At 32.6% G+C, this 27,461-nt stretch overlaps 1 protein-coding gene across 4 annotated transcripts in view; it reads right to left on the bottom strand.

Annotated features, from left to right (window-relative positions):
• The window catches only part of LOC145284500 (cAMP-dependent protein kinase regulatory subunit-like), a 416,793-nt gene that overhangs the window by 259,285 nt on the left and 130,047 nt on the right, over window positions 1-27,461 (bottom strand). The window contains exon 2 of one of the 4 annotated variants that reach the window (XR_013868851.1): window positions 20,555-26,780. The exons of 2 other annotated variants lie outside the window; for them this stretch is intronic. Coding sequence is in view for 1 of the 2 variants with exons in the window: in XM_080133379.1 (XP_079989505.1) it covers window positions 26,769-26,780 (12 nt within the window). In the remaining variant the exon portion in view is untranslated. Of the gene's footprint in view, window positions 1-20,554; window positions 26,781-27,461 lie in introns of those variants that run through there. One more of the 4 variants, XM_080133379.1, reaches the window with a different exon arrangement.

Below are 27,461 nucleotides of genomic sequence, written 5' to 3'. Positions count from 1 at the left end.
TTCAGGTTTTTACTAATTACCAGTTTTAAAAAATATATATATATAGCTATTTTGTAGTTGGACGTTTTCAACTTATAAGCAGGTAAATAGGGAGAAAAGCAAGTTATCAAAGGCTAGCCAGCCTTTCCATTTTAACCTTCCTGTTCCTTCTATTTTATGAACAAAGCACACTCCAAACACATGATCCGAGCATAATTCCTACTTGATTTAAGATATGTACAACAACAAATCCTTAGAATCAGTTCTTCCTGAAATATCTGAGATTCAGATCAACCTAATCTGGTAGAAGGCTTTTCAATATTTTACACTTGCTCAAAAGATATCTCGCTTTTGCTTAGGTCTATTTAATTGCAAGCCAACCATTAAAATTGCTGTCAATTCAATTAATTCCTTTATCCATTGTCATGATCCAATTCAAAATTTCAATGAATTTATAAACTGAACATCTCTGTTAAGGGCTAATTTGGAAAAGCTAATAAATCTTCAGCAAGAAACAAAATCCTGCAAAAAATGTAATTAAAAAATATGAAAGGAAACGAATGTAATAACTCATTAAGATTAGGTTACAAGTGTTAATTCTCTTTGTAAATTTAATTCAGTTCAGTCAAATATGGCTGGAGAAAATTGTTTTCCTGCTCAGATCACACTGGAATTAATTTACGAGAAAGTTTACAAATTTAAATGGAGGGGTGTGTGATTGATGTAATGGATAACATCTCAGACTATGAAATAATCAGTTATGCAGAGTTCAAAACCATAGCTATACAACTATACGAGGGGTGTTCCAAAAGTAATGCCTCCTATTTTTTCTACACAAATGGATCAAAGGGGATTGAAAATTACATCGTTATGATGACCGAGCTTATGCATTCATGACTTGAAAGTTTCATCTTTGTTGCAGATATTGACGGTGCGAAACTAAGAACGCAACCCCTGTCATGGATGTGTGTCAGAAGCAGAGAGAAGGTATTGAATTCCTCCATGCAGAATAAATTAAACCTATCAAGATTCACCAGCGCCTGTTGAAGGTTTATGAAACTGATGCAGTTGATGTCAGAACAGTTAAGAGATGGGTTCGTCGATTTTGGAGTGATGACAGAGATACAAGTGATAAAGCATGTACCGGACACCCATGCACAGCCTTCTTCCCATTTCTGGCAAAAGTGAAATGAGAATAGTGGTGACTTTAGAACAATAAATTCTGATCATAAAGGGTTGCTCGTTGTAATAGTACCACTCCTGTATTTGTAGCTCTTTAACGCTTTTCTTTTTTAGTTAAAAAAAACAAAAAAACAAACAAACAAAACAAACTACCCTCCTACACTAATCAAACAGGTCAAGAATTCTTTTCATATCCTTCGAATTCGTTTTTTCCAATCATCTGTCAGTAGGTCCTTCAGATGGTATCTCAAGTCTTCTGAAAGATTTTTTTTTCGACAAAGGAGTCACTGCTTATCACAGTTCAAAGGTCACTTGAGGATAAGGGTTAATGATTTTCAGGTGGTCAGTGAGACGATATCATTATGATTGATAGTCATGGAAATTGGGTAGAATTTGATTATTTTAAGAGGACGATTCAGCAAGAACTTGTTTACATCGAACTCAAAAACGACCATGTTGTAGTCAGCTAAACTAGAAAACGACTATTTTGTAGGAAACCATCACTGGTATCGAGTTCAACATGGTTGTCACTTAAAGGAAATAAACTTTGTTCAAGGAAATTCTATTATTAAAAAATATGAAATAATAAAATTTTCAATACGAGTTCTAGGAATAGGAGTATATAGAGGTCCCCATTCATTCCAAGGCAACATTGTTTTTTCTCATATATATATATATATATATATAAAATTCATTTATATTAAGGAGTTATTTATATAATTCATTTATATTAATAAGTTACAACTAACTTGACCAAAAGCCACTGAAGGATAAAAATTAATGAGATTGTCAGTTCGTTAATGAACAATACTATGTGAGGATTGAATACAAGGAGTAGAATAGACAAAATCTGATTACACAAGGGAACGGCTTAGCAAGTATTTGTTGACATTAGACTTGAAGACGGCCATGTTGTAGTTTGCAGGAGGAGGCAGTTCCATGGTATGTCTTCTTTGTTTTTACAAGAGAGTCACCACTTATGAAGACCCAATGGCCACTTGAGGATAAGGATTAATTAGTGTCAGGTGGTCGGTGAGGCGATACCATAATGATTGGTAGTGGTGGAAATTGGGTAAAATTTGATTATTTAAGAGGACGACTGAACAAGAACTTGTTTTATATCAAGCTCGAAAGCTATCATGTTATAGTCAGTTGGAAAGCAACCCCGCAGTTTAGTTGGTCGATGTAGATGTGATGAGGTCTTTCAACCGATCTTGCCGCATAATGGATTCTATAGGAGGATGTCACTCACAGGTTCTGACTTATTTCTCCGGGAATGATCAGTAAACCAAAGCCTTCTCTCTCTTAGCAAGATTGAGATAAGGGAAGATGTTCAGTTGGACATTTCTTGATTAAGAGTTTCCTCCAATGAAACTCATATTTTTGTCTATGTTTAGTTAAGTGAGGTTTCTTGCTGTAACCATAAACCAGGACAGCTTTCACTGTGTTTATATAAAAAATATTCCTCTTAACAATTTCAGAGAAGGAGGACTTCCAGATGATGTACAGTCCATCAAAAATGTCTCAGGTCTTTCCTTTTCAGCTTTTTATTATTGTATTTTTTGTTCATTGAAATATTTCTAGACAAGGCATGAAACCACTTAATGTAAGGAGCGGATACTACTATTTCAATGTCAAAAACTAGCCAACAATGTTAGATGGATAGATTTAGACTCTTAAAGGCAACAATCCTTCTTTGTCAAAAACATTGCTCTTAGAAAGTAAAGACTAAAAAGACAAAATAAGGGAAGTAAGAGTTATGAGGCAACCAAAAGTAGACCCAAGGTCCACCTGCACAATTTTATAGAGGTTGCATTAAAAAAATAGCTTTAAAAGAGAGGAGGTATTTAAAAAAAAAAAATGTGTACAGTTTGGTCTTAAAAGATGAGGCCTGATGATGCCATTTCATTGAAAAGAGTAACTGCAGAAACATATGCATATGTAGCTAATAATATTTGTATGTATGAATATATATATATATACTTTTCTTCTGTGAAAAGCACCTATTTATTAAGTCGCTTGATGAGAACTTCTGGTTTTAACCGACCATGTAAATTTGCTTATTATTATTATTATTGGAATCCTTTCAGATGAGTAATTTATGTGTTTATTTATTTATTGTGGACTATTCTGGCAAAAGTGACAAAAAAAGTGAGTCGTAATAAATTTATTATTCAACAAGGAATACAAAAAATTTAAGTTTTTTCCCCATATCTATATTATATAATTATTATCAAAACCTCAAGTATTTGAATTTTCAAATTTGTCCCACTTCCTTTTGTCCCCGTTTAAATAAAACCAAACTAAATATGGGTCCCATTTTGTACCACAAAAATGGTTGTGTTCCTACAGACCTTGATGCATAACAATATCAATGAAAGTGAATAAACTGAATTTAAAGCATTTGTTTTGTATTACTTGTTCATCAATTCTTACTTTTTGGTACGGATAGGATTTTTGAACCAGCTTGCAAAATTTAGAACACTTTTAGACTTTCATATGTTAATATTGTAAACATTTGTTTTGCAAATTAAAATTTGCACCCTTTTCCTTTGGAGTCAGATTTGGTTACCCTATTACAACCCATTTGATACACTCAAAAATTATGTACAAGCAATTAACTAAAGTTATTACTTTGTTTCACTGTCAGCCATCATGACATGCAATATTCAGTCAATATATTTGCTAATGATACAAAGTCAATGCATAGTTGGGTTTATTCAAAATAATTTGTGCCAAATAAACATAGATTACCTCAGATAAAAATCTGTTTGCCTTGTAATGATTACAGCAATCAGACTTCTCTCTTTGCAGTCACATTGCGGCAATGAGAAATGACTAATAACAAGATTAGCATAATATGCTAATGTTTATTCATAAATCCATAATATCAACTGAAGTGTTTGCTGTTTTAATAATAATAATAATAAAATAATAATAATAGTTATAAAATGAGATCGCTTCTAACAAGTTGATTCGAGTCTGACTTTTTCAAAATTATTTATGAATCATACGATCTTTCCCCCCTATTTTAGATCAACTTTCATCTTTTAAAACTGCTATCGCCTGGTTTCACTAAAAAAAGGCTTTGTTCCGGATTATGGATTAACAAATGTTTGGCTATAAAGAAAATGGTTGACATGTGAAAGAATGGCAGACATTTTGATACATTTTTATTTTTTTATAGTTTCTGAATTTTTGAGAGGATTCGTATCATTCGGACTATTATTCTCATCTTGGTTGTTATTTTCACATTTCAGCCAATATCATCTCCAACGCTCTTCAAGTATATCTTGCCAAACTCTGAAATATGCATAGAATTTTGAATGGAACCCTTTATTTAATCCACGGGGTAACATGCTCTTGCTCTATTAGCGATGACTAGACAGAAATCTTAAGGAATTCACAATTATAATCTGAGTATTGCACTAAGGATTGAACTTTCAACCTCCATGTTTGGATGGCACCCCTACATATTCTGATGATGGCCTATTCCTGACGTCACTTCCAGTAACCTGTTTCTGCTATTGAGCAGTCTGGACCTAAGACTCAGCAGGTGTGAGTCGTAACCTTACTTTGTCCTTCCAGTTGATCAGAGTCCCACTCAACAAATATGTTTCTGTATTTTCTGTTAATATATATTACATTTCACTAAGCTTTTTTGTTGTTCTTTCAACATTTAAACCACAACATTTCAGAAGAGTGTCACTTACAACTGAATTTTACCAAGTACTTTATCTGTTACACTCCTCGTAGATCAAAATTCACTCAAGATGAGAACAGTATAATAATCCAAATAATAGGAGACATGGTTTGGTTGGTTGGTTTTGCAGCAAATCAAAACATTTGGGGGTTTTACATGTCAAAATGATACCTATTGAACACAAGTTGCTGTGGAATTTCTAGAGTCATGTTTTGTTTCAGTAAACTAATATCCAGAAGAAAGGAAGGCAAAGTCATGATTCAGCAGGTTTTGCTGGAGTCAAAATTTTTGTTTGCAGAAGTTTGGAGTAAGATTTTTCAGCAGAAGCACCACTCAACACTATTTTCTAGCGGTATTGTATGAGGGTCATTCTAAAAGTAAAGCTTAATAGTTTGTTTTTTTTAACTCAAAAAGTTGAAGAGCTACGAAAACAGAAATAGTACAATTAAAACGAGTAACCTTTTGTGCTGTAAATTTTATTTTTCTACATAGTCACCATTCTCAATGCACTTTTGCCAAGAATTCAATGACATATTTCTGCTTCTGACACGAGTCCATGACAAGGGTTTCTTTCTTAGAATCTCACAGTCAATATCTGCAACAGAAAGATGAAACTTTTGGGCTGTGAATGCAAGAGTTCAATTACCGCTGTCCTTGAACATTCCATCTGTTGTAGCATAGAAATGAGGATCGTTCAAAATCAAATGTGCTGGACTGGACACTTAAGACTTTCAAAGGTGCATATATAAGTCCCACCACAAATAATACCAAATACTGGCATGCTCCCCTGTCTGAACGATTTTGCAAGAGTATAGCTGGTTTGAAGAGCCATCTACGTGCACAAGGACACTTTACATCAATCTAAAGAGATGACAAGCTTCTGTCAAGAAGTAGCAATTGTCATAGATTATATAACACTATGTATCTAAAACCAAGAATAGATTTACGGCTCCTAAAACTCATAATAAAATTGTCTACATGAACCTATACTACAACAAATAAAGTGTTAAGTATTAATCAGTTCTAAGTGGCAGAGTTCTGTAGGTTAAATGTTCAATCCTTGGTGAAGATATCTTCACAGAGGATTGAACATTTAACCTACAGAACACTGCCATTTAGAACAGATTATTACTGATTTATTACGATTAAAATTACTTTAGACTTCTATCCGATCCTGACTGATGAAACAAGAATAATCTATCTGTAGAGCAAATAAAAATATCAGTTTGAAATCCATACATATTCCAAATTTGACAATAGGCACCCGAAGAAGGTCAAAGGTTACATCAGCTGAAACATCCAAGATAAAAATAGTATTTTGAATAATCTAAATACAAAAGGCAATGTTTTCATTAGAAAATTTATATATGATAAAAAAAAAATAAAAAAAAGATTCCATAATACCATAACAAAATGTTTTCCATTGGAACCGACTGATGAGCAACTTACAAAGTAAGCCAACATTTGAACGATTTCCAAAAACTATAAATATAACATAAATTGGCAATAAAAACGATAATCAAGTTGACCAAAAACATTAGATATTTTAATTATTGCCAACCGTGCAGAACAGGATATAATTGCCCCAGAATTAAATAGATACACATGGCTTAGGATCCGTACCAACAATTTACTATCAGCCATTACTAATAACATTATATCATTAATCCTGAAAGAATATGATGATGTATATGTTTACGAATCAACCTTTTATACTAAACAACCTACCCTGTTTTATAATATACTAGCTTGGGTGCCAAGCGTTGCCCGGGTGTGTGCTGGGCAAAAAAAAAAAAAAAAAAAAAAAAAATTGTAGTAGGCAGGCAGACTCGAACCCGTGACGCAAAGACGGAAAAGAAAGTGGAGGTGTGTGTAAGGGTGTTGGTTGAGGGGGAAAAAAAAAAAAAAGAGTAGTAAGCAAGCTCGAATCTGTAATGCGCCAAAGGAAAAAGAGGTGAACAAAAAAACAAACGGTCTTATCGATGTGCCTACCGCAATTGTAACGTCACGAGCAGTCGAAATAACGTCTTTTATGCGACGTTGTTGACGTGAGGTTTGAATGACTTGCAAAAATGTCAGCAAAAGAACCGACCCTCCTTGTAGAAAACTGCTGAGGATGAAGGAAATAATGTTTGCGGCCAATTTTCGATATTTGTTGTCCGAAGGGTCGAGCTTCAAAAGGATACCGATCTCGTGAAAATCTATTGCCTCTGTCGAATGTTTTAAGCAGACACACAAACATACATACATTTAAACAGACAGGTGAGATTTCTATAATAGATGTGTGTGTGTGTGTGTGTGTGTGTGTGTGTGTGTGTGTGTGTGTGTGTGTGTGTGTGTGTGTGTGTGTTGCCATGTTTGATAGTGGGAAAGTACATACTTTTAAGGTTTCATATTTAGGTTCTAGTAAAAAGAAAAAAAAATTATCAAACAAAACAATAGGAGATATTCCTAATTTTAATTTTTTATTTTTACTTTTAAATAGAAGCTAAATATGAAGCCTTGGATGTATGTAACTGACCCTTTAACAATATCAAACATCGCGACTTATATACCTGAAGAAGGTCGGAGGTACTCTAACAAGGCATATTGCCACTTAGACTTAGTAAGGGGCTACTATTTGAGACTATGCCTTGGAAGGATTAGCAAGATGTTGGTTTACTTTACATTTAAACTTCTGCATGTCAGTAAAGCAGGTAGCAGGAAGGGAATTTCAAAGCCTAGCTATTCAAGGGAAGAAACTATTAGAGTAGAAAGCTTTCTGGCATTTTAGGGACCTTAACAGTGAAAGGGTGAGATTTTGCTGTTAAGCAGGTTTGTCTGGTATATGTACGTCGAGGGGGAACAAGTGCAACAAGTTCATCAGAGCACATTTCATGAAAATATTTTTAAAACAAGTACAGTGATGCAACATTATAGCGATGGGACAGGGGTTGGAGATTAGTTACATCAAATGAAACATTGTGTAAATCACACTTAAGATGAGAACATTAGTCCGATTAATCCAAATAATACAAACAATCATACCTCATATCCAAAATTGATTATATATATATATTTTCACACACACTAGCTGTATTTACCTGGTATTTTCAGGTGGAGTGGTTAGGGAAGAAATAATTCTAAATATAGTCATGTTAACATTAGTTTTTTTTTTTTTTTTTTTTTTTTAAACAAGATTTTAATTTTAATAAATATTTGATTGATGCAAAATAAATTTTAAATAATTCAACGTGTAGTTACGTATAGGTGAGAAACACAGACATAAGATGTTATCTGACAGTTTTATCAATACAGATATTATATATAATACTAGCAATCCTACTTTACGTAAACTAAAACACAAAATAAAATAAAAGTAAAACAAAACATCTATGTAATATTGAAACACTAGTTAATTTTAGTGCAACATCAAGGTAAAAAAATTTTATGCTAAGAGTGAGGTTTGAACTCATAACCTTTACCTTTAAATGTGACATGTTAATAGACTGAGCCACCGAATCAGTTTTCTCTTATAGTCGAACTAGCCTAGGTGCCCAGCGTTGCCAGGGTGTTTGGAAGTGTGTGTTGAGAAAAAAAACGTAGTAGCAGGTAGGCAGGCTCAAACCTGTATCACGAGCGAGGAAAAGAAAGTGAAAAAAAAAAAACACAAAAAAACGTGACGTCTTTGCTGTTGCATCCATCACCAAACCGGAAGTGACGAAGGTTTAAATTAAGGCTAGTCTATCGAAAAAAGGGATGACTTACGAAAATATCAGCAAAAAAAGCGACCCCTCCCTGTAGAAAGTGCCCAGTTGAGGGTGAAGGAACTAATGTTTTTAGCCAATTATTCGATATTTGTCATTCGAAGGGTCGAGCTTCAAAACGATACCGATCTCGCGAAAATCTCCTCTGTCGAAAGTTTTATGCAGACATACATACATTTAAACAGACAGGTGAGATTTATATTATAGACTAACGGGAGTACCCGGCATTGCCTGGGTGTTTGGAGGTGTAAAAGAAAAAGAAAGTATTAGTAGAGAGGGAGGTTCGAACCCGAAGGCGGAAAAGAAAGTGAAAGAAAATGTGACATCTTACCGCTACGCTAGGAAGCAAAAGGAAGTGAAAAGTATTCAAATTTAGCGATGTCAATCATAAAGTTGACTTGCTAGCATGTGCAGAAACAAACGTTGGCTGAAGGTCAGTTCAGCTTTCAGCTGTTTCATTTATTTGTTTCCCTACAATGTTGGGGAAATCAAGCTCCTTCGAAAAGGGGGGAATTCTCAAATGAATAGCAATTGTCTGATATGAAGGGTTTTCCCCACATTGATCAAAGCTAATTGCATCCCAGACATCTTTGCTTTCGATTAATCTTGCTTTTATACGAAAAAAAAAACAAACAAACAAACACACGACAGAGCGGAATAACGTGAATTTTGTAAAAGTCGCTCAAATAAAAGATATAGACGAATAGACAATCTCCGTTCGCAAATTATAGATATTGCGATCTAGGGAGTATAGAAAAAGTTCTAAAATATAGTACCCCTCTTCCCGATAACACTGACAAAAAAAAGCCTTTGCTGGACATACAAAAACGTGCGCGGCCGTTTTGCCTTTTATATATATATATATATATATATATATATATATATATTGGTTAAAACCAGAACGAGTAGTGTTCTTTCTGTCTTCCTTCTTTCTTTACTTTATTTCCCTCTGTCAGAGAAATGCACTGAAAGAAAAAAAAAAAAAAAAAAAAAAAAAAAAAATGAAAATTTCCTTTACCATTTTGTCTTTAGTTAATCTCACTTCACTTTAAAACCTTCAGATCACTTTTTCTCCAGAAAATGTACTGCGTATGCTTACCTAACCAAGATGATTTTTTTTTTTTTAAGTTTCTTTTGATTCCTATATATAAGTCATGAGATTTTTACAGCAAAATGGGTTTCTTCGGAACAAGAAAAGTTTTAATTTTATGGAGTTTAAATGCTCTTACTGATAATAGCGCATCATTAATTCTGAAAGAGCATTTATTAGAAAACATTTCTGGTTCTATCTTTTAATGCATGTACTATGTCAAAAAGCGGATACAATATACAAAATTCAAGTCACAAATTCAGTGATAAACATTTTGGCATAAAATGTTTTTATTATCTATATTAACTGGATTTTATTTTTCTTGCTAATTAAAACACAATGAAACACAAAATAGTTGACATTTATAACAGGTTAGGTCCACATTTGTGTATGCTAGATAAACAGAAAAATAAAAATCGTGCCAGTGTTTTAAGCAACTCTAAGAAAATCAATAGATAATGTTTCTACCAGATAAAGTTACAAAGGCACCTCCAATTAAAAGTCTTTCTAAAATATCTTTATGCCATTCCTGTCAACACTTTTTGTCTCATTCGATCATTACCCACCTCCCTTCTTTCCACAATCTGAAGCATGCAATATTCAAAAAAGCAAACAAGAGCTTTAGCATTATACTAGACTACTTGCCGGCCCGTTGGTCCTTGAGGAGTAAAAGAAAATGTACTAAATAAAAAGTAATTTTCCGATTATGGTGTATTTTATTAAGTAAGGAGGCCAACAGAGCATTACTTAAACCAAAGTTTTTACCCCACCCCACTAGATGAGGAATTATTTTTTTATGTGATCAGTGAAAAAATAAATAAAACTCAGAAAGCTTCCAGACCACTACTGGAAGCACTAATTTAAATTAAGGAGACCTTCAGAGTATGACTAATAGTAAGTTTCTACCCATCACCTAGAAGTGGAAATACTTTAAAGGAGTAGTTAAAAATTTTTTTGCAAATCAGGAGTCCTCCAAAGCACTACAGAAAGCACTAAATAATAGTGAGAAAGCCTCCAGAATACTAATAAAAATCAAACTTAAAACCCCCATTCCTACTTGTTTTATTAGATATTTTAATATGTCCTTAAATGACATAATACGTTGCCTGTATCGTCTTTGGTCAAATATTTTTAGGCTCATTAAAATATGACATGGAAATTTGAGACGGTGACATTAAAAACAACAGAATTAACGGGGCACGTTTGGGAACTATTGGATTAAATATTTAACAGATTGATCTGTATAAAAATGTAATAATAGTGCAAACATTCTGCTTTTTTTTTGCTTTTTTTTTCAGGTTTCAATATCTCCAATTAGACCAGATTGTCACTGATATAAGAATTCTCATGAGTTTTCTAAGCCCTACTATTTCCGTGCTAGCTTATGACAAATTGGAAGCAGGTTTTTTTTGTTTTTTTTTTTAGGGGGATTCAGAGCTTCCTTCTGGATGGATTGTCTTCGCCACAGTTGAGGAGTTTCATATATATATATATATATATATATATATATATATATATACATACACACACACACACACACACACACACACACACTTCTCTATGCTAAAACATTTTCATCTTAAATTCGATGGTATTATGCAGAATGTAGAAAATATGCAGAAATAGAATTCAGCCTAATAGTGAAATAGAACCGATCATCTAATAAAAAACCATAAAAAATGAATAAGTAATTAATTAACACTCGTTTATCAAAGAAATATGCAAATTAGTTAACTTTCATGTATTTCCTTGAATATCCCTGACTGAGTATATTAAGTTTGTTTTAATTTTTAAATAGAAAAACTAAGCTTTTTATATTAATGTCAAAGTGAGAAAAAAACGACTTTAAAAAGGCATATAGATTATATTATATATATTAAATTATACATATACAAGCTATTTTTATAATGTATTAACTTATTCAGAAGAAATATTTTTAAAAATCTTATAAAACTCAATTCCAACAAAACCTATGAGATTCGTTTAATAAGATACCATCTTGATCAAATATCTTTAAAATGCCCATAATTAAATCTAACTTTGGCTGAAATTAAGAGTACATAACTGGACTTACCTTATTGCAGAGAGGACGACAGCACATTTTTGACAGTAGTTGTTCATATTGAGAGGTAACACAACAATTAGTGATAGCCTTCAACAAGCCACCAAAGCAAAACATTGGAGATATGTATTCATAAAGACTATTGATAACATTCATGGATGTAGACATAATTCCATTCCTACAGTTTACCAAAAATTAAGTGAGTGTAATAGTAAAAATAGTTTGTAGTAGTAGTATTGGCAGTGGTAGTCAAGCAAACAATTAGCGAGAAACAACATAAAAACATAATACCAAGAAAGATTTGTCAAACCTCCAGAATATTGAGCCAGAAAATGCATGTCTCATAAAAGACAAAAAAAAAATAAATAAAATGGTTGGTTGACAAAGAGCCACCTAGTTCCTTATTGTTACTCAAAGAAAGAAGGAAGTAAGAATCTAACACTGATTATAAATACATAGGAAAGAAAATCATAATTTTTGGTACAAAAACAAAACTTTAAATTTGGCAATTAGCAAAATGGAAAAAAAAAAAAAAAAAAAAAAAAAAAAAAAGCGATCATTCGTTCACACATAATAAAATTGTCCTTTTACCTCGTACATACAGGGTGGAAGAACAAAATTGTTGCCTTAGAAAGAAAAAAAGACACGATTTTATTTGTTTGATGAAAATCAATTTTCCTTTTTTGTTGCCGACCATCTACTAGTTGGCCAAATTTGGTGTACTAATCCCAACAGCGATAGGAGCCTTCTATTATGTCTAGAAGTGATACAATGTCCAACAAGCGCAATCGGAGATGTGCTGCTGTACAACTCATGCTTCCTACCAATTCAAGTTATGATAACAGGACCATTGCCAGCACCCTCAAAATGCAAATCCAGACGGTTCAACACTTGAGTGCATACCAAGAATGATGAAAACAGTTCTGTCCATGGTTATGGTCTTTGGTGTGGTTTCAAGTGAGGGCCACATCATATCTTCGAAGTCAGCTTCGAAGTCAACACCAAAACGTACCTGGATGTGCTGAAGAGTGTAGTGATCACTAGCAGATCCTGGGTGTGGCAGCAGGATAGGTGCTGGTCCAAAAGTCCAAAGAGACCCAGGCTTGGCTTCAGAAGAAGTGCTACGACTTTGTACCCTTCTTTCACTGCCCCTTCCTCCTCAGACCTGAGCCTGCCGAATTACTTTAGTCATACATCGAGAACATCACCAAAGCCAACCTAATCGCCGCCATCTGCCAAGTTCTTGCCAGCGCTTATGGAAAAGGCATGCTCCCAGTTGTGGACCAGTGTCGAGGCTGAAGGCAGCTACATTGAAAAGATATCAGCTTTACTACATAATCAAGTTATCTGAATTGATCTTTTTTTTTTCAACGAAAGTTTTAAAATAAAGCTGTAGTGTTGCTTTCTTTAGGGTGACAAACTTATCGTTCTACCCTGTACAACCAAAAACAAAATAAAAAATCTTGTACAATTTTTTTTTTTTAATGTGACCCCCCCCCCCCCGAAGAGTGTAGGTGCTACCAGATCAGCGTGTCTGAAGATTTTGGCTTCCTGAAACGAAATGCATCTAACGTTAATGCATTTTTGTTTTTCTACTTCCTTTTGCAAAACTTTATCATGTTCTGCAAAATCCAAAAACAACTCACCTTTTCCCTCTTTCCATTTCTCCTGTCTCCCCCCCCCCCCCACTTCCTGACTGGTTTCCTAACTTAAAATGTACTAAACATTAATACTGTAACCCTTTTCTCTCTCCCACTGCAAAGCTCATTCATACTCTGCAGGGCAGGAAACAGAAACAAAAACAATAAAATCCACTATAAAACAACCAAACCAAACACTACAAACTAGCGATTGAAGATACAAAGAGCTTGAAGAATAAAAACCTACAAAATAACTGGATACAACATGAATACTATTTCCAAAATAATTGGAAATGGCATTAAAAAACCTGAAAAGGGTTGAATGCCGTAAAACAAAACAACCAAACCAAACTCTACAAATAAATATTTAAAGATATAAAGAATAATTAAGCATAAAAACTGTTTTCAAAATAACTGGACTCGGCATTAAATAACCTGAAAAGGGTTGATAAGCAGTAAAACGACCAAACCAAACAGTGAAACTATCAAGGTTTACTTTATGTTTTCCGATCCAATTTACAATAAAAATACTGGCTATTAACTTTCCGTTTATTTCTATGACTCTGGAGCCAGTAGTTCAAATGCTAGACTCAAACTCTTGGAATTTTAAAACGTTCAACTCCAACCTAAGAAATCTTCAACTAATAACATATATGCATGATACATCGATATCATACTTGCTTGTTTGCACATTGAATATTTTACATGGTAAAAAGAAGGGTAAATGAGAGAAGTAGTGGGTAGATAAGGAGAACAGAGCAAGAGAATGACTTTCTTTTTTCTTTAAACTTTTGTTCATCTTAAGGGACTCCTGTGAATTAGGGACCATAGCTACAGGAACAGCCTAAGATGTTCAGAGACGCTTTTTACATTGCATTTAAATGTCTGAATCTCCACAGAGTCAGGGAGACAGGGAACAAGAAGAGATTTCCAAAGTCTAGCAGGTCAGGTAAAGAAGCTATTAGAGTAGAAAGCTTTCAGGCATTTGGAGACCTCTACAGTGAAGGGGTTAGATTTTGGTGATTGTTGGGAGTATTTATGTCAAAAGAGCACAAGTGCACATTAGATTAAAGTACTTGTAAAACAAGCACAGAGATACAACATTGCAGTGATGGGACAGAGGTTGTAGCTTTGTTGACAATATGAGATTTAATGTGAATAAAGAAATGGAAAAAATGCATGCAAAATGTATTAGTGCTGATTAATCATTTATGAAATCTGTCGATTAAATTGAAAGCAAATGGTTACTTTATTAGGTTTTAACTCCTGATGCACTTTTAAAAATATCAACTTTACCTTCACAAGCAGTTTAGGGAACTAATTGTAACTGACCCAATAGGTCCAGGGTCATCTAGACATTTATATATTTTTTTTTTTTTTTTGATTATGGATATGTTTTTCAAAGTTTACAGCGTATGACTTATTTTTCTTTCGAATGCATTTAATATAAAACTTTTAATGTAAAACATACGATTTCTAATATCTATCTATATAAGAAATAGTGTTCTGGTTTTAGGAAGCATTAGTATTAGAAATTTGAATTATTAAAGATAAGCCGTTGGAAAGTCATACAATTGAGTTTTAACTTTTTTTGCTGTTATACATGCATTTTATACTGACGAGAAGCCTCTATGTAGCTTAATTGCTATAAATATATTTTTATAACTTATCACTCACTTTCTAAGACAACTTAAACATAATTATAAAAATCTGTGTCATTAAATTTGTTGTATGGCATTCACCCTAGGGTTGTCAAAGGGATATTAAATTCATAGGTAGTCTCCAGTCACCTGTAATATTAAGTCTTTATGTATCTTTTTTCTTTAATCAAAAGATAGCAATTTTTCATTATAAATCGCAATCCCTATACTCTGCCTATGACGGAGCAACACTTTCTAAATTCAAAAACTTTTTCCAATTAAAATACTCTTGCTAACTTAATTAAGCTTACATAATGGGGAAATAATCTCATTTACTTTCTACAAATGATTTCCTTTTAAATAAATATGTGGTCAATAATTTTAATGCAACTACAAGTGTTGTTCCAAAAGTAAAGTCTCCTATTTTTTTTAACTCAAAACTGAACTAGGAAAACGGGAGTGATACCATTAAAATAAACAACCTTTTGTGCCCTAGAATTTATTTTTCTACATAGTCACCACCATTCTCTTTAGCCAAGAATTCAATGACTCATCTCTGGTTCTGATGTAGAAATTTTATTTTCCTTTTTCTCTATTTACCTCCACTTCCTTTTTCCCCCACTATTAGTGTCTTTCTACTCTCTCCATCCCCTCTAATTGGTGTATTTTCTTCTCTTTCTCTCCTTTTCTCCCCTTCTCTCGGTGTATCTGGTGCTACTACTTCTACCTGTGTCACACAGGATTCGATTGGCTAAAACATTGAGCGTGCCATTTATAAAAGTGTGAAACCAGCAGAAGCTGGAGGAAGAAAAAAAAAAAAAAACACCAGAGTGGTGTTAGGCTTTGAATTACACCAGAGTGGTGTTGCGACAAACTGAAAAAACCAGAGCAGTTTTGCGACCTTTGAATTACACCAGAGCGGTGTTGCGACGTTTGAAATACAAGAAGAAAGTAATATTAACCATCGAGATTATTAAACTTACCAAACAAAGCCTGAACGGAATCGAAATCAGATAAAATTATAAATTCGAGAAACAAGCAAAACAAAGTCTGTTTTCAATTTCCCATGACAACAGTTGGAATTACTGTTTTATTCGATATAATAGTATCTATACGTTATTTCCGGATGAATATTAATTCGATGTTAAATAACCTAAGAAAGGGTTGATATGCCGTGAAAAAAAGCAAAGTAAAAGAAATAAATTTGGTAACGGATCCTCCATCGATTTATTTCTAGTGATGAGAAGTCAGATAAACTCAATTGGAAACTGCTAATGATTTATGCATCTCAATTCTGCATTGAATAACACAAAAGGGTAAGAAGTATTGACGTGTTCCAACTACGCTGAATTATTTTTGTAAAAGTATAATTATTAAAAGAGTTCTTAAGAACCGCCAGAGGGACTGATTTGGCAGCTATACATTTCCTTTTCTATCATTCTTTCCTTTTCTATTTTTTCTTTTTGATAAAATTTCATATCAGTTTACCTTGGTCTCTTTTTTTTTTTATTATTAAATTTCTTTTAGAACTCTTAGTCTTGTGCGATGGGATAAAATTCGTTGAATGTAACAATAAAATTTCCGTTACTGATGCACAATCATGACAAAGATTGCTTTCTTAGTCTCAAACCATCAATATTTGGCTCATTCCATGGAAAGTGGTCCAAAATCAGAGAATTTTAAATCCAATATTTTCGTTCATTGTTATGTTTTTTTTTCTGAAAGACAATACCCTACACTACAAAAAATTTTTTTAAAAATTTCAATTCTGATCTTTTGTGTTGTCTGTGTTGAGGCTATAAACATCAGCTATTTATTGAAGTCAGAAAATCAAAAAATTGCCTATTTTTCAGGCATTCATTTTTACTAATAAATAACAGAATTACTTGCATGAAAAGTACTTAATCAATTCATTTAAAATTTTATAACAAAAATACATTGTTTTAATTTCAAACAGCAGCATTTGGTAACCAGTATTTTTCATCTTTGTTGCTATGAACGTTTTTATTTTAAATAGTTCCTTGTCTAAATGTTAAAACTAAATTTTTGAAGAAAAAAATAATTAAAATATTTACTTTTTCTTTTTATCACAAGTTCAAATGTTAAGAAAATAAATTTCTTTATCAACCGGATGGAAAACTAAGCTGGCCTTGTCGATTTTTTACACTAAGTTACTAAAGTGGATTATTGGTGCTTGCTGCTGCTGGAAAAATGAATGCTGTCTGAAAGATTTCTACTCCAAAATTCTTATATATATATATGTGTGTTCGTTCAAACAGTTTTCGAAAAAAACTAATTTATATATTTTTATGATACATACATGAAAAAAAATGAAGGTTTTTACAATAACCTCTGCATCTGAAATCTTTTCAATGAAAATTGTTTATGCTATAAATCCTAAGCTTTCAGGGACGGTACAGTCCAAACCAAATGACCAATTCGCTTAGGACAAAAACTAAGATTAAGAAAATACTTTATTTTGATTGGCTGCCAAATTTGAGTATTTCCCCACTTCACAGAACTTTGGAAATCAACGAGATTTTGCAAGGGTAACGCATGTGGCGCTAAGGTGTAACATACATGACAAAAAATACCTTAATTCTCAGGGGTTCCGTGAATAAAAATTTACTAAAAGAACACATTTTCATAAAAAAATAATACACAATTCAGAGTTTACACATTGTTTAACAATGTTTAAAATATCCTTCCCATCTGAATGTAATGCATGTGACGCTAGAAACAAGACTATTATAAAAAAAAAAAAAAAAAAATGGTCATAGGTATGGGTTTTTTTTAAATGTACAATGAAAGAGTAATGCTTTAAAGACTAAACAAGCCAAAAAGAGTAAAGTATTATAAGGGTTTATTATTTAAATAAATGTTATCACTGAAAACCCTTCCGAACTGTAACATATGTATATATTACAGAGATAAAACTTTCAGGTCATAAATGCACGAGTTCAGTCATCATAAGAATGCAATTTGCAACTCCCTCTGAACCATTTGAACCGAATAAAGAATAGGAGGCATTACTTTTGGAATGGCCATCGTATATAAAAAATGTAATGGACATGATTTTAAAGAGAACCATCATTAATTATCCATCAGAAATTTGTATCAATTTTACAATAGACTGTTAAGATATTGAAGATTTTACTTATTACTAGCAGGCGGTCCAGTGTTGCTTAGATATAAAATATGACTAAATATATTGGAATTTATGCAAATTTCGTATTATTATTATTATTATTATTATTTTTAGTTATTATAATTCTTCTTATTATTATATCATTATTTTTAATTATTATTATTATAAAGCCAGTTCTCTATTGATTATTATATTGTACCCAATTATTATTAGCGACTACAAAAGTTAAAATATAACTTGGGTGCTATCAACTAGAATTGAAACCAAAACGTTTAGCACTCCAGTATTATTTATTATCACTTAAGCTAATAATGGTTGGATATTAATACTTTAAAAATTAACCAACTTTGACGTACAAATGGATATTTGCGCATGCGTAAAGAAGCACTTTAAATATACTTATGCCTGCTATGTTCCAATTTTGACCGCTTAGCTATTTTTATGAGCTAAAAACCAAATCAAATTGTTTCTAGAAGTCCAAATCTCCTATCTAGCAAGTTTCAAGTCTGCAGACCAAAAATTAACAGTAGTTTGGTAGAAACCGTTCCTTACACACAAGTATTATATATATATATACATATATATACATACACACACACTCCTATAATTCTTTTTTTGTGTATGTATTGATATTTATATTAACCCCCCCCCCTTTTTTTATTTATTTAAAAAGTAAATACAAATTTATTATATCATTCACCTGCAAAGGATCTAGCTAATTTGCATATTCTTTTAAACATTCATTTTAATTCCCTGTTAGATTTTTTTCAGTTTTCTTATGGGATTATCATCTCTAGTTAACTATTATGTGTAATTATATTCATGCAGATATTCTACATGATTTATAATTGTGTAATATTTGCATAAAAAGGTATAGTAAACACAAATCGCTTTCAATATATTTATGTATGCATATATATTTGTTTTAAAAATTTTGCCTACCAAACTCCTTTGTAAGTTTTTGATCTACAGGCATGAAACTTAATATATAGGATATTCAAACCCATGCAAAACTTTATATTTGGGTCTTAGCTGAGGAAAACCTGTGCAATAGTGTGAAAATTTTTTTAAATGGAATTTGTCATGTGAAGGTCGAACAACAGCATTACAAATATGCATGCGTAACGTAATAGCTATTGGGTCATGTTTTAATTTTTAACCTTGTAGCAAACATGTCTTCATAGCTCAGGCATTAATGTCAATGGAAAAAGTAAATCGTAAGCTAAATGTTTTGGTTTTGATTCTCGGCGGTGGCTCACAAGTTACTTATTTTTTAAAACTTTAAATCCTTACTATATTTTGGGTTCAGTATAATATAATAAATACGAAATCTGCATTAATCAAAATATTACATTTAAGTATATATTTTTTTACGACCAGGTAATGCCAGGTGGCCTACTAGTATTTCAAACACAGTAGTGTTTGAATATATGGTTGTCATAGTTTTAGTCATTTAGAACTGCTTTAAAGCTTCACTGCTCACTCATTTTTCGACCAAATTTCAAACAATCATTACAGTTTACAGATCACTTCAGCTATAGTGTGAAAAAAAAAATTCAATTTTTTTTCAGTAAAACAAAACTTATGGTGAATTTTCTGGTGCTTAAAATCGTAAAAAATATAAGGCAGTAATCAACGTTTTTTTATGACTGGTTTCCATAGCAACCACATTGCTGAAGCGACTACTGTTGCATGAAAGGAGGGATAATTGGGTGATTTTATTGAAAGCAGACGAGTGCCGTACATTGTTATTACACATGTATTTATGGGGGCAAAAAAATAAGACTGAAATTAAACAAAGAACAAGTGAATTTATTGTAAACCTGGAAAAATCATGGATTACAATAGAAAAATGCGAGCATGAAAAGTTAATTGTTAAAACTGGAAAAGAAAAGGACAAGATATTCTAGTAAAAATATAAATTTATAACTTAAAATATTGCAGCATTAAGAATTTTTTAAAAAATTCAATTTAACATTATATAATCAATTCTTAATGCTGCAATATTTTAAGTTATAAATTTATATTTTTTGCTATAATATCTTGTCCTTTCTTTTCTAGTTTTAACAACTAGTCCTTTACTTTTCTACGTTAAAGCTTAACCATATTATTTTTCAATAAAAAAAAATGTGTTGAATAAAAAACTTTCAAAAAGGCGAGAAAAATATTCATGCAGAACAAGATAGAAAAACAACAATGGAGCAAAGATGCTTTTTAGATTACGATATTTGTATATTGATGTGAAGATATGAAAATTCTTTACAAATATTTTTTTTGGGGGGAGGGACAAAAAAAAAAATCACTGTTCAATAGACGAGTTGATCTCAAAAGAGATTTGCTAAATATAAATAATGTTCTACATACATGTTTAGTACGAAAGTCCTCCATAGGTTATTTTCCGATACAGCGTCGATCGTTCATATGGTAAAATCCTTACATGCGAGCAAAAACAAGTGGTGTAAGGAAAAACTGAAGATACATTTAAATACGGAGTGCAGTACAGAGAGTTCCGTACTCGGCAGCGTTCATGCTGGGCTTAATTAGCCGCAAGTGCATTTTTATCATATCTTTTCCATTCTGTTTCATTCCTTATCTTATTAAGTATACTTCTCTTTTCCTATCTTTTTTTTTTTTTTTTTTTTAACCTCACGTCATCAGGTGTGGTGCTTTTTGTTGTTGCTGTTGCTTCTTTATTTTGAAGCAACATCAGACGAAACAAAAGGCAGCAAGAAGCTTGGAAATGTTTTTATTGCCAGGTGGAAATTTGTAATATTGTAAAGAAAAAGGGAATGGCTAAAAAAGCAGAGATGAAAGTATTTGTTGATTACACATGATAGAAAAAACATAAGAGGGATTACATAATAACTAACTTCAAACCTATTACACATGAACATCTTTTTTCTTTTTTTTTTACTTCTAGGATTCAAAATTTTTTTTTTCTTACTAGTGAGTCACCGTTTATCAAGACGCAAGAGCTACTAGAGGATAAAGGTTAATGAGTGCCGGGTAGACAGAGTCAACACCATGATGATCAGTAATGGTGGAGTTTGATTATCTAAGAAAACGGCTCAACAAGAACTTATTTACATTAGATTTGAAAATGACCATGTTATAGTCAGCTCGGAAATAGTCTTGCAGTAATGTGTTCTCCAGATGACTAAGAAACAAACTTTGCGTGTGAAATTTTCATTTAGTTTTAGACACTTATAGAGAGCAAGGGAAATTATTGACAGTCGCTGTAGCTAGACGAGTATTTGTTGCGAATAGAGGCATATATTGAAGCTCAGTCTATTGGTATAGAATGTCATAAAACTTATACGCAAAATGAATTGCTCACTGCTTCTGGTAAAAATGACCATCCTTAGATGAAACGTTGTAGTCTTGTGTCGTATCCATTTCGGACAAGTTACGGTGCCTTTCCAAAACATGCATAGTTGCGACGAACCCAGGAACACTTGGATGTAAAATAGTTGAAGTAGCCAAGTTAGCCTTGTAACCGACTTCTGTAAACGAGTTGTTTCACTATCAAATGTAATATTCATTTGGGCTAATGTTTTTGTACTTCCAGTGATCCTACTATTTTTTTGTGTAGGCTTCATTTTGTGAATGTGTTCTGGGTGTGTTCATTGCACAGGCTGTGTTCGTCCACTTGAAGCCTATGCTTGATTCTGACACCGGTCATGCTATCAATCATACGGTCTTGGTCAGTGCTGCAATTCCTTCAAACAAAACTATAATTCAAGTTTGAAACAAGTAGTGATGTTTTATTTTAAGATATCACAATTATTTGTTTTCTTCTACTGAACAAGACGTTTGCAAGTCAGTATAAACATTTCTTCCAATCGAACACAATACATTAACTTACGTTCCAAGGGCCAATATTTCTGAGAAAAAAAAAAAAAAAAAAAAAAACAACTACCCACCTTTGCTAATTAACCAGAATCTAGAATCGTAAAAATCAGAACTTCTGCATATATCAGAATGGAAAAATGTGCGCCTATTTTTTGATGCCTAAAACAAATTTAATTACTATACCACTTTTATGTTACCACCTTTTAACTCTACCCCCCCCCCCGGGGGGGGGTCCTTACTACACCTCCGCAATGCCGGGTAACCCCGCTAGTTCAGTTATAAACACAAACAAAAAGTAACACGCATATGGAGAGAGTGGAAAAGGAGTGGGCGAAATTATGTCTCACTCAACATATTCTCTGCACTTTGCAGCAACAGATTACTCTTTAGAAGTTTGAAAAATTATTTGAGTTCAAGAAGTTGATTTAGTTTTATCATTTTCAATTCAAAAACCTAAGGAATTTTATAAATGTAGTATTAAAAAAAGACGTATTTTAATCGTTGATTTAGTCACAATTCTTTGACTTCTTTCCATCTGATATTTGTGACAAAAAAAAAAAAGAAAAAGAAAAAAAAAGAGACTTATGATCCGATCTATAAAAATGCTTCAAGCAATAATCATAAATTTTCACAAACATTTGACCAAACATTTTACTTAATGTTGAAAAAGGTAAGATATAGATATAAAAAAAAAAAACTATATACATAAGTGTTTATGATATTAAAGTTGGTTTGAAATGGAGCACTGTTGTCATATCTGGAGAGAAGCCAGCTCAGCATTCTTTTCTGTCTTGAGAGAGTACAAAACCGACTTTGAAATCTAGTGGTTGATATCCTTAAAACACTTAAAAACATTCGATTATCCTTAATAGGTTTGTTTACATGTTATAAATGGCATTTTGATGTCAAAACTTGCAACGTTAGTCAGTTATTCATTCTCTGTTAACGAGTAGGGCCGACGGCGTAATACTAGTTTGATAATGTAAAGAAACTGTTTTACAAACGAAGGTGTGTGTGGGAGGGGGGGGGGGCGTTCCAATAGTAAAGCCTCCTATTTTTTTTTAGCTCAAAAAGTTAAAGCGTTCCGAAGATGAAAAAGGCATCATTAAAATGAGCGACCTTTTCTGCTCCAGAATTTCTTTTTCTACATAATCATCACTATTCTCGGTGTGCTTTTGCCAGGAATTCAATGACACATCACTGCTTCTGATTCACGTCCATGACAAGGGTCGTTTTCTTAGAGTTTCACAACATCAATATCCACAAGAGAGAGATGAAACTTTCATGTCATAATTCCAGTCAACATAGTGTAATTTGCAATACCCTTAGATCTATTTGGGCGGGATAAACGATAGGAGGTATTGTTTTTGGAATGCCTCTTGTAGTATTTCAACAAGCATTTTGTAAGCTAAGTATTCATTGACAAGGAGGAGGTCAAAATTTATAGTCATTCATAAAACCATAGTGGTTGATGGGCAGAAATCAGAAGCTCACAGTATTAATGCTGGAGTCCCTCAGGGTTCTATCCTAGGCCCAACTCTCTTCCTAATCTACATCAATGATCTTCTAAATCATATCCTTAGATCATTCATAGATATTTCTGCTGACGACACTACCATCTATGGCAGTACATTAAAGTCTGTAAACGACCAAGTTCTCTCTGATTCTCTCTCTTCTGATCTTGAGCATGTAGTAAAATGAGGAAAGAGGTGGCTGGTTACTTTTAATGCATCTAAAAACCAAGATTTTGTCTTTATATCATCAACGCTCTGATCCCCATCTGGCATTAATTGAAATGAATGGCTCTCATCTTGGAGAGTCTTCATATTTTGACAAGATCCTGGGCTTGACCATTACTCCTGATATGAAATGGAAAATGTACATCAAATCTGTTGCTAAGGTCGCTGGAAAAATGGTGGGATCCTTCTATCGATCCAGTAGATATCTCACTGCTGATGCAATTCTCTGCCTGTATAAGAGTCAGGTACGTCCAAGGATGGGATACTGTTGCCACATCTGGGAAGGAGCTGTTAGAAATACCTTATCCTGCCTTGGCAGAGTTCAAAATAGACTTTGTAGTCTATTTTAGTAGTTTTCTCTTCCCTGCAACCTCTTTCTCACAGAAGAGATGTCGCAAGCCTGTCTCTGCTTTATCGTTATTTTCATGGAAAGTGCTCGTCTGAGCTCCAATCTATAGTCCCCTCCTCTCACCAAACTTTCACAAGAAACACTCATCTAGCTGAAAACACTATCAATAATTTCCCCCACTCTTTATCCATGACTAAACCTAAATGTAGATTCCACGAACAAAGCTTTTTTTCTTAGAACTGCACGCTTGTGGAACTCTCTTCCATTTGCCTGCTTTCCGGCTGACTATATTATGGTAGTCTTCAAGTCCAACATAAACAAATTCTTGATGAGCCGTTCCCCTTAAGTAATCCAATTTACCAAATTTCCACTACTAACAATTACTACATCACTGTCTCATTGACTGTACACTTATTAACCCTTATCCTCGAGTGGCCTCTGGGACTATCTTTGTTCTGATAGTTTAAGGTTTCTGCAGCAGACACAGATTTACATTCCTTTTTTCTGGCAGAGAGCATTCCTGCAAGGCAGTTTGGTCACATGCTGACCTATCAGATCTCAGAGTATACTGATTTCTACCAGAGAACTACTTAGACACCCTTTAGAATTTTAACAGCATCAAGCAAGACTATTCTCCACAGGAAAGTCTACTGCTCTAAGAAAAGCAACAGCCAAACTTTTACTTCCTTCATTGTGACTGTGTACTAACTTTCAGCAACCTACTGCCAATGGTGCAGTTTGCTTAAATAAATACATATTGTTGATTTTTATAAAAGGGCTTTGTTTTCCTTTTCTTTGATGACCCCATTCACTACAAAATATTATAAGTGTTAGTTTTTATAGTCCACGTGAAGATTAAGGTTCCATATTTCTAGTTTCAGATTACAGAAGATATTTTTCTAATCCTACACGATATTTTAACAATATAACAGATACAGAATAACTTTCAATAAATGAAAGATAATATTAGGATAATCGATTACTGATGATCATAATTCAAATTAATTATCCAAAAGATAAAATTTTACTTTTTGAATGTTTCTAAGTAGAAGTGAGTGAGAAGGGGGAGAGGGCTCAGGATTTTTGTAGGAACAATTTTTCTTTTTACTTGCTGACTATCTATAATGGTGGATTTTGCAGTATCAAAGTAGGGGGCTTTTAACAGACTCTGAAGTATTTTTTTTAGCTACATGTTATCTTTGGCTTTTAAGAATCTGAAATCACAATAAATTTCAATTCAGATTGTGGATATGTTTAGTTGATTCTTTTGGCCCTCAATAGCAGTTTAGATTAATCACTGCATAACATTAAATAACCAAATCACTTTTCTAAACCAGACAGTTTCATAAAAACATAACAGACAACAAATAAGAAACATTGAAAGCATTCTAGTAACTATATAAAAAAAATATAATAAAATAAAAGAAAAAGTCAAATCTTCAATGTTGATCAATTGTTTGCTCTGATAATTTTCATCAATGTTTTTCTTAGCACAGTTTCAGGTTTCCAAGTTACAAGTTGTAGAGAAGGGTTTATCTAACCTCATATTAGATGTCAACTGGAAATATAAATGGTGAGATTAACCCTTGTGAAATTAACTGATAAGAGATAAGTATTTTAAAAAGAAAGAAAAAGAGCACTGAGTAGAGAACTATGGAAATTATGGAGCAAGTGTCACGTGCAGACTAATATTTTAGTATCAAGTTGATCAATAAATTCTGGGCTAACTTTGATTTTTAGACAAACTGTGCAGAACAGAAATAATTGTTTTTCGTAAGTTCTAATCAACAAAATGAAATTAGAGTAAAGCATTACTTCAGTCCTCATTTTAAAATTTAACAAAGTTATTTAATCAGATTTTCAAAGTCAGACCCAAACTGCATTTAAGCTCAGAAATCAAATTATTAGCTGATTTTCATTTGTTATTATCGTACCATATTATTGGCATACTTGAGTACAATTAAAAAAAAAAATCATATAGTGTGACTTAGATGACTGGTAATACAAAACATTTTTAAAAAGTCACCTAAAAATAAAAATCAGCAAGCAGATAGACCGTTTCAAATTGAATAGGAGCTTACCAGATTCAAAAATATACAAAGAAAAATCAACTAAAATGAGGTTGCTCCATCGGTTAGGTACAACTAGCCTCAAGTGTCACAAATCAATTTCATCAAATCTTAAAGATTTTTTTTATTTAAAATTTTTTAATTTTTTTTTTATTATTTAATTGCAATTTTGGTATATTAATAAAATTTCTGAATTCTGGTTAATTATCTCTTAATTATTTGCAACGATTTATATTCTTGCATTAAGTAATTTCTAATTGATAATCACACATCTAATCACAATAGAAGAATCAAAAATATAAGATTCGACAATAAAATTGAAAGTTACCAAAATAAAATTTCACAAATCAACTAATTTTCAAATACTCCATTATTTAATAATGCGACATTGTGGTTTTACAGTTCTAAAATGTGCACAAAGAAAACGTTAGTGAGCTACTTAACTCTTCAAGTACCATTCAGTAGAGATTAGTTCTAACAATTAAATTTCCTATAAAGATTAGCAAGCCAGGTTGAACAGTTAAGAACGGAACAAATTAGGCTACATTACCGAAATAGAGACTTTTCTTTCAGCAACTTACCTAAAAAAATAAAAAAAAATAAATAAAATTACGAACATTAAATGTAACAAGAAATTTGAAAGAAAAACATTCAGACAATCATATAAAACATGAAAGAAAAAAAAAAAGAAACACTTGCATTATTTTATTTTTTGTAAACAATTTAAAATAAACTTCTTGATAACAATGGCACAAAATTTGCCAGCAATACAGGTTTCATGAAAGCAGTCAGGCAAAAGGCATCGTTGAACCAATGTTTTAAAAGGAAAAAAAAAAACCAGAAATTGTAAGGTCGAATAATACACTTTGCCTCAAATTATATCTCTAAAAGAATCACTTACCTTATCTCATGAAAAGCTTTTTTTTATTTGTATTTTTATCTTATTTTTATTATGGAGTCAACACTTATCAAGGCCAAAAGCCACTCAAAAGTAAGAGTTAATGAACGTCAGATGGCTGGTAAAGCAACGCCATAATGATTGGTAATGATGGAAATTGAGCAGAATTTTATTGAAGATAGCAGCTCAACAATAACTTGTTTACATTGGACTGGAAAATGACCATGTTATAGTCAGCTGGGAAGCAGCCCTACGGTATTATGTCTTACAGACTGGTAATTCTAGGAAAGAAATTTTGCTCATAGAATTTTTGCTTAGTTCAGGTTTTTAGGCCCTTGTATAGGTTCGGAAATAGAAGTAAAAT

This window comes from Euprymna scolopes, chromosome 9 (assembly GCF_053919585.1).
Source record: "Euprymna scolopes isolate OS-2025 chromosome 9, ASM5391958v1, whole genome shotgun sequence".
NCBI lineage: Eukaryota > Metazoa > Mollusca > Cephalopoda > Sepiida > Sepiolidae > Euprymna > Euprymna scolopes.
This window is presented reverse-complemented; position numbering and strand designations above follow the sequence as displayed.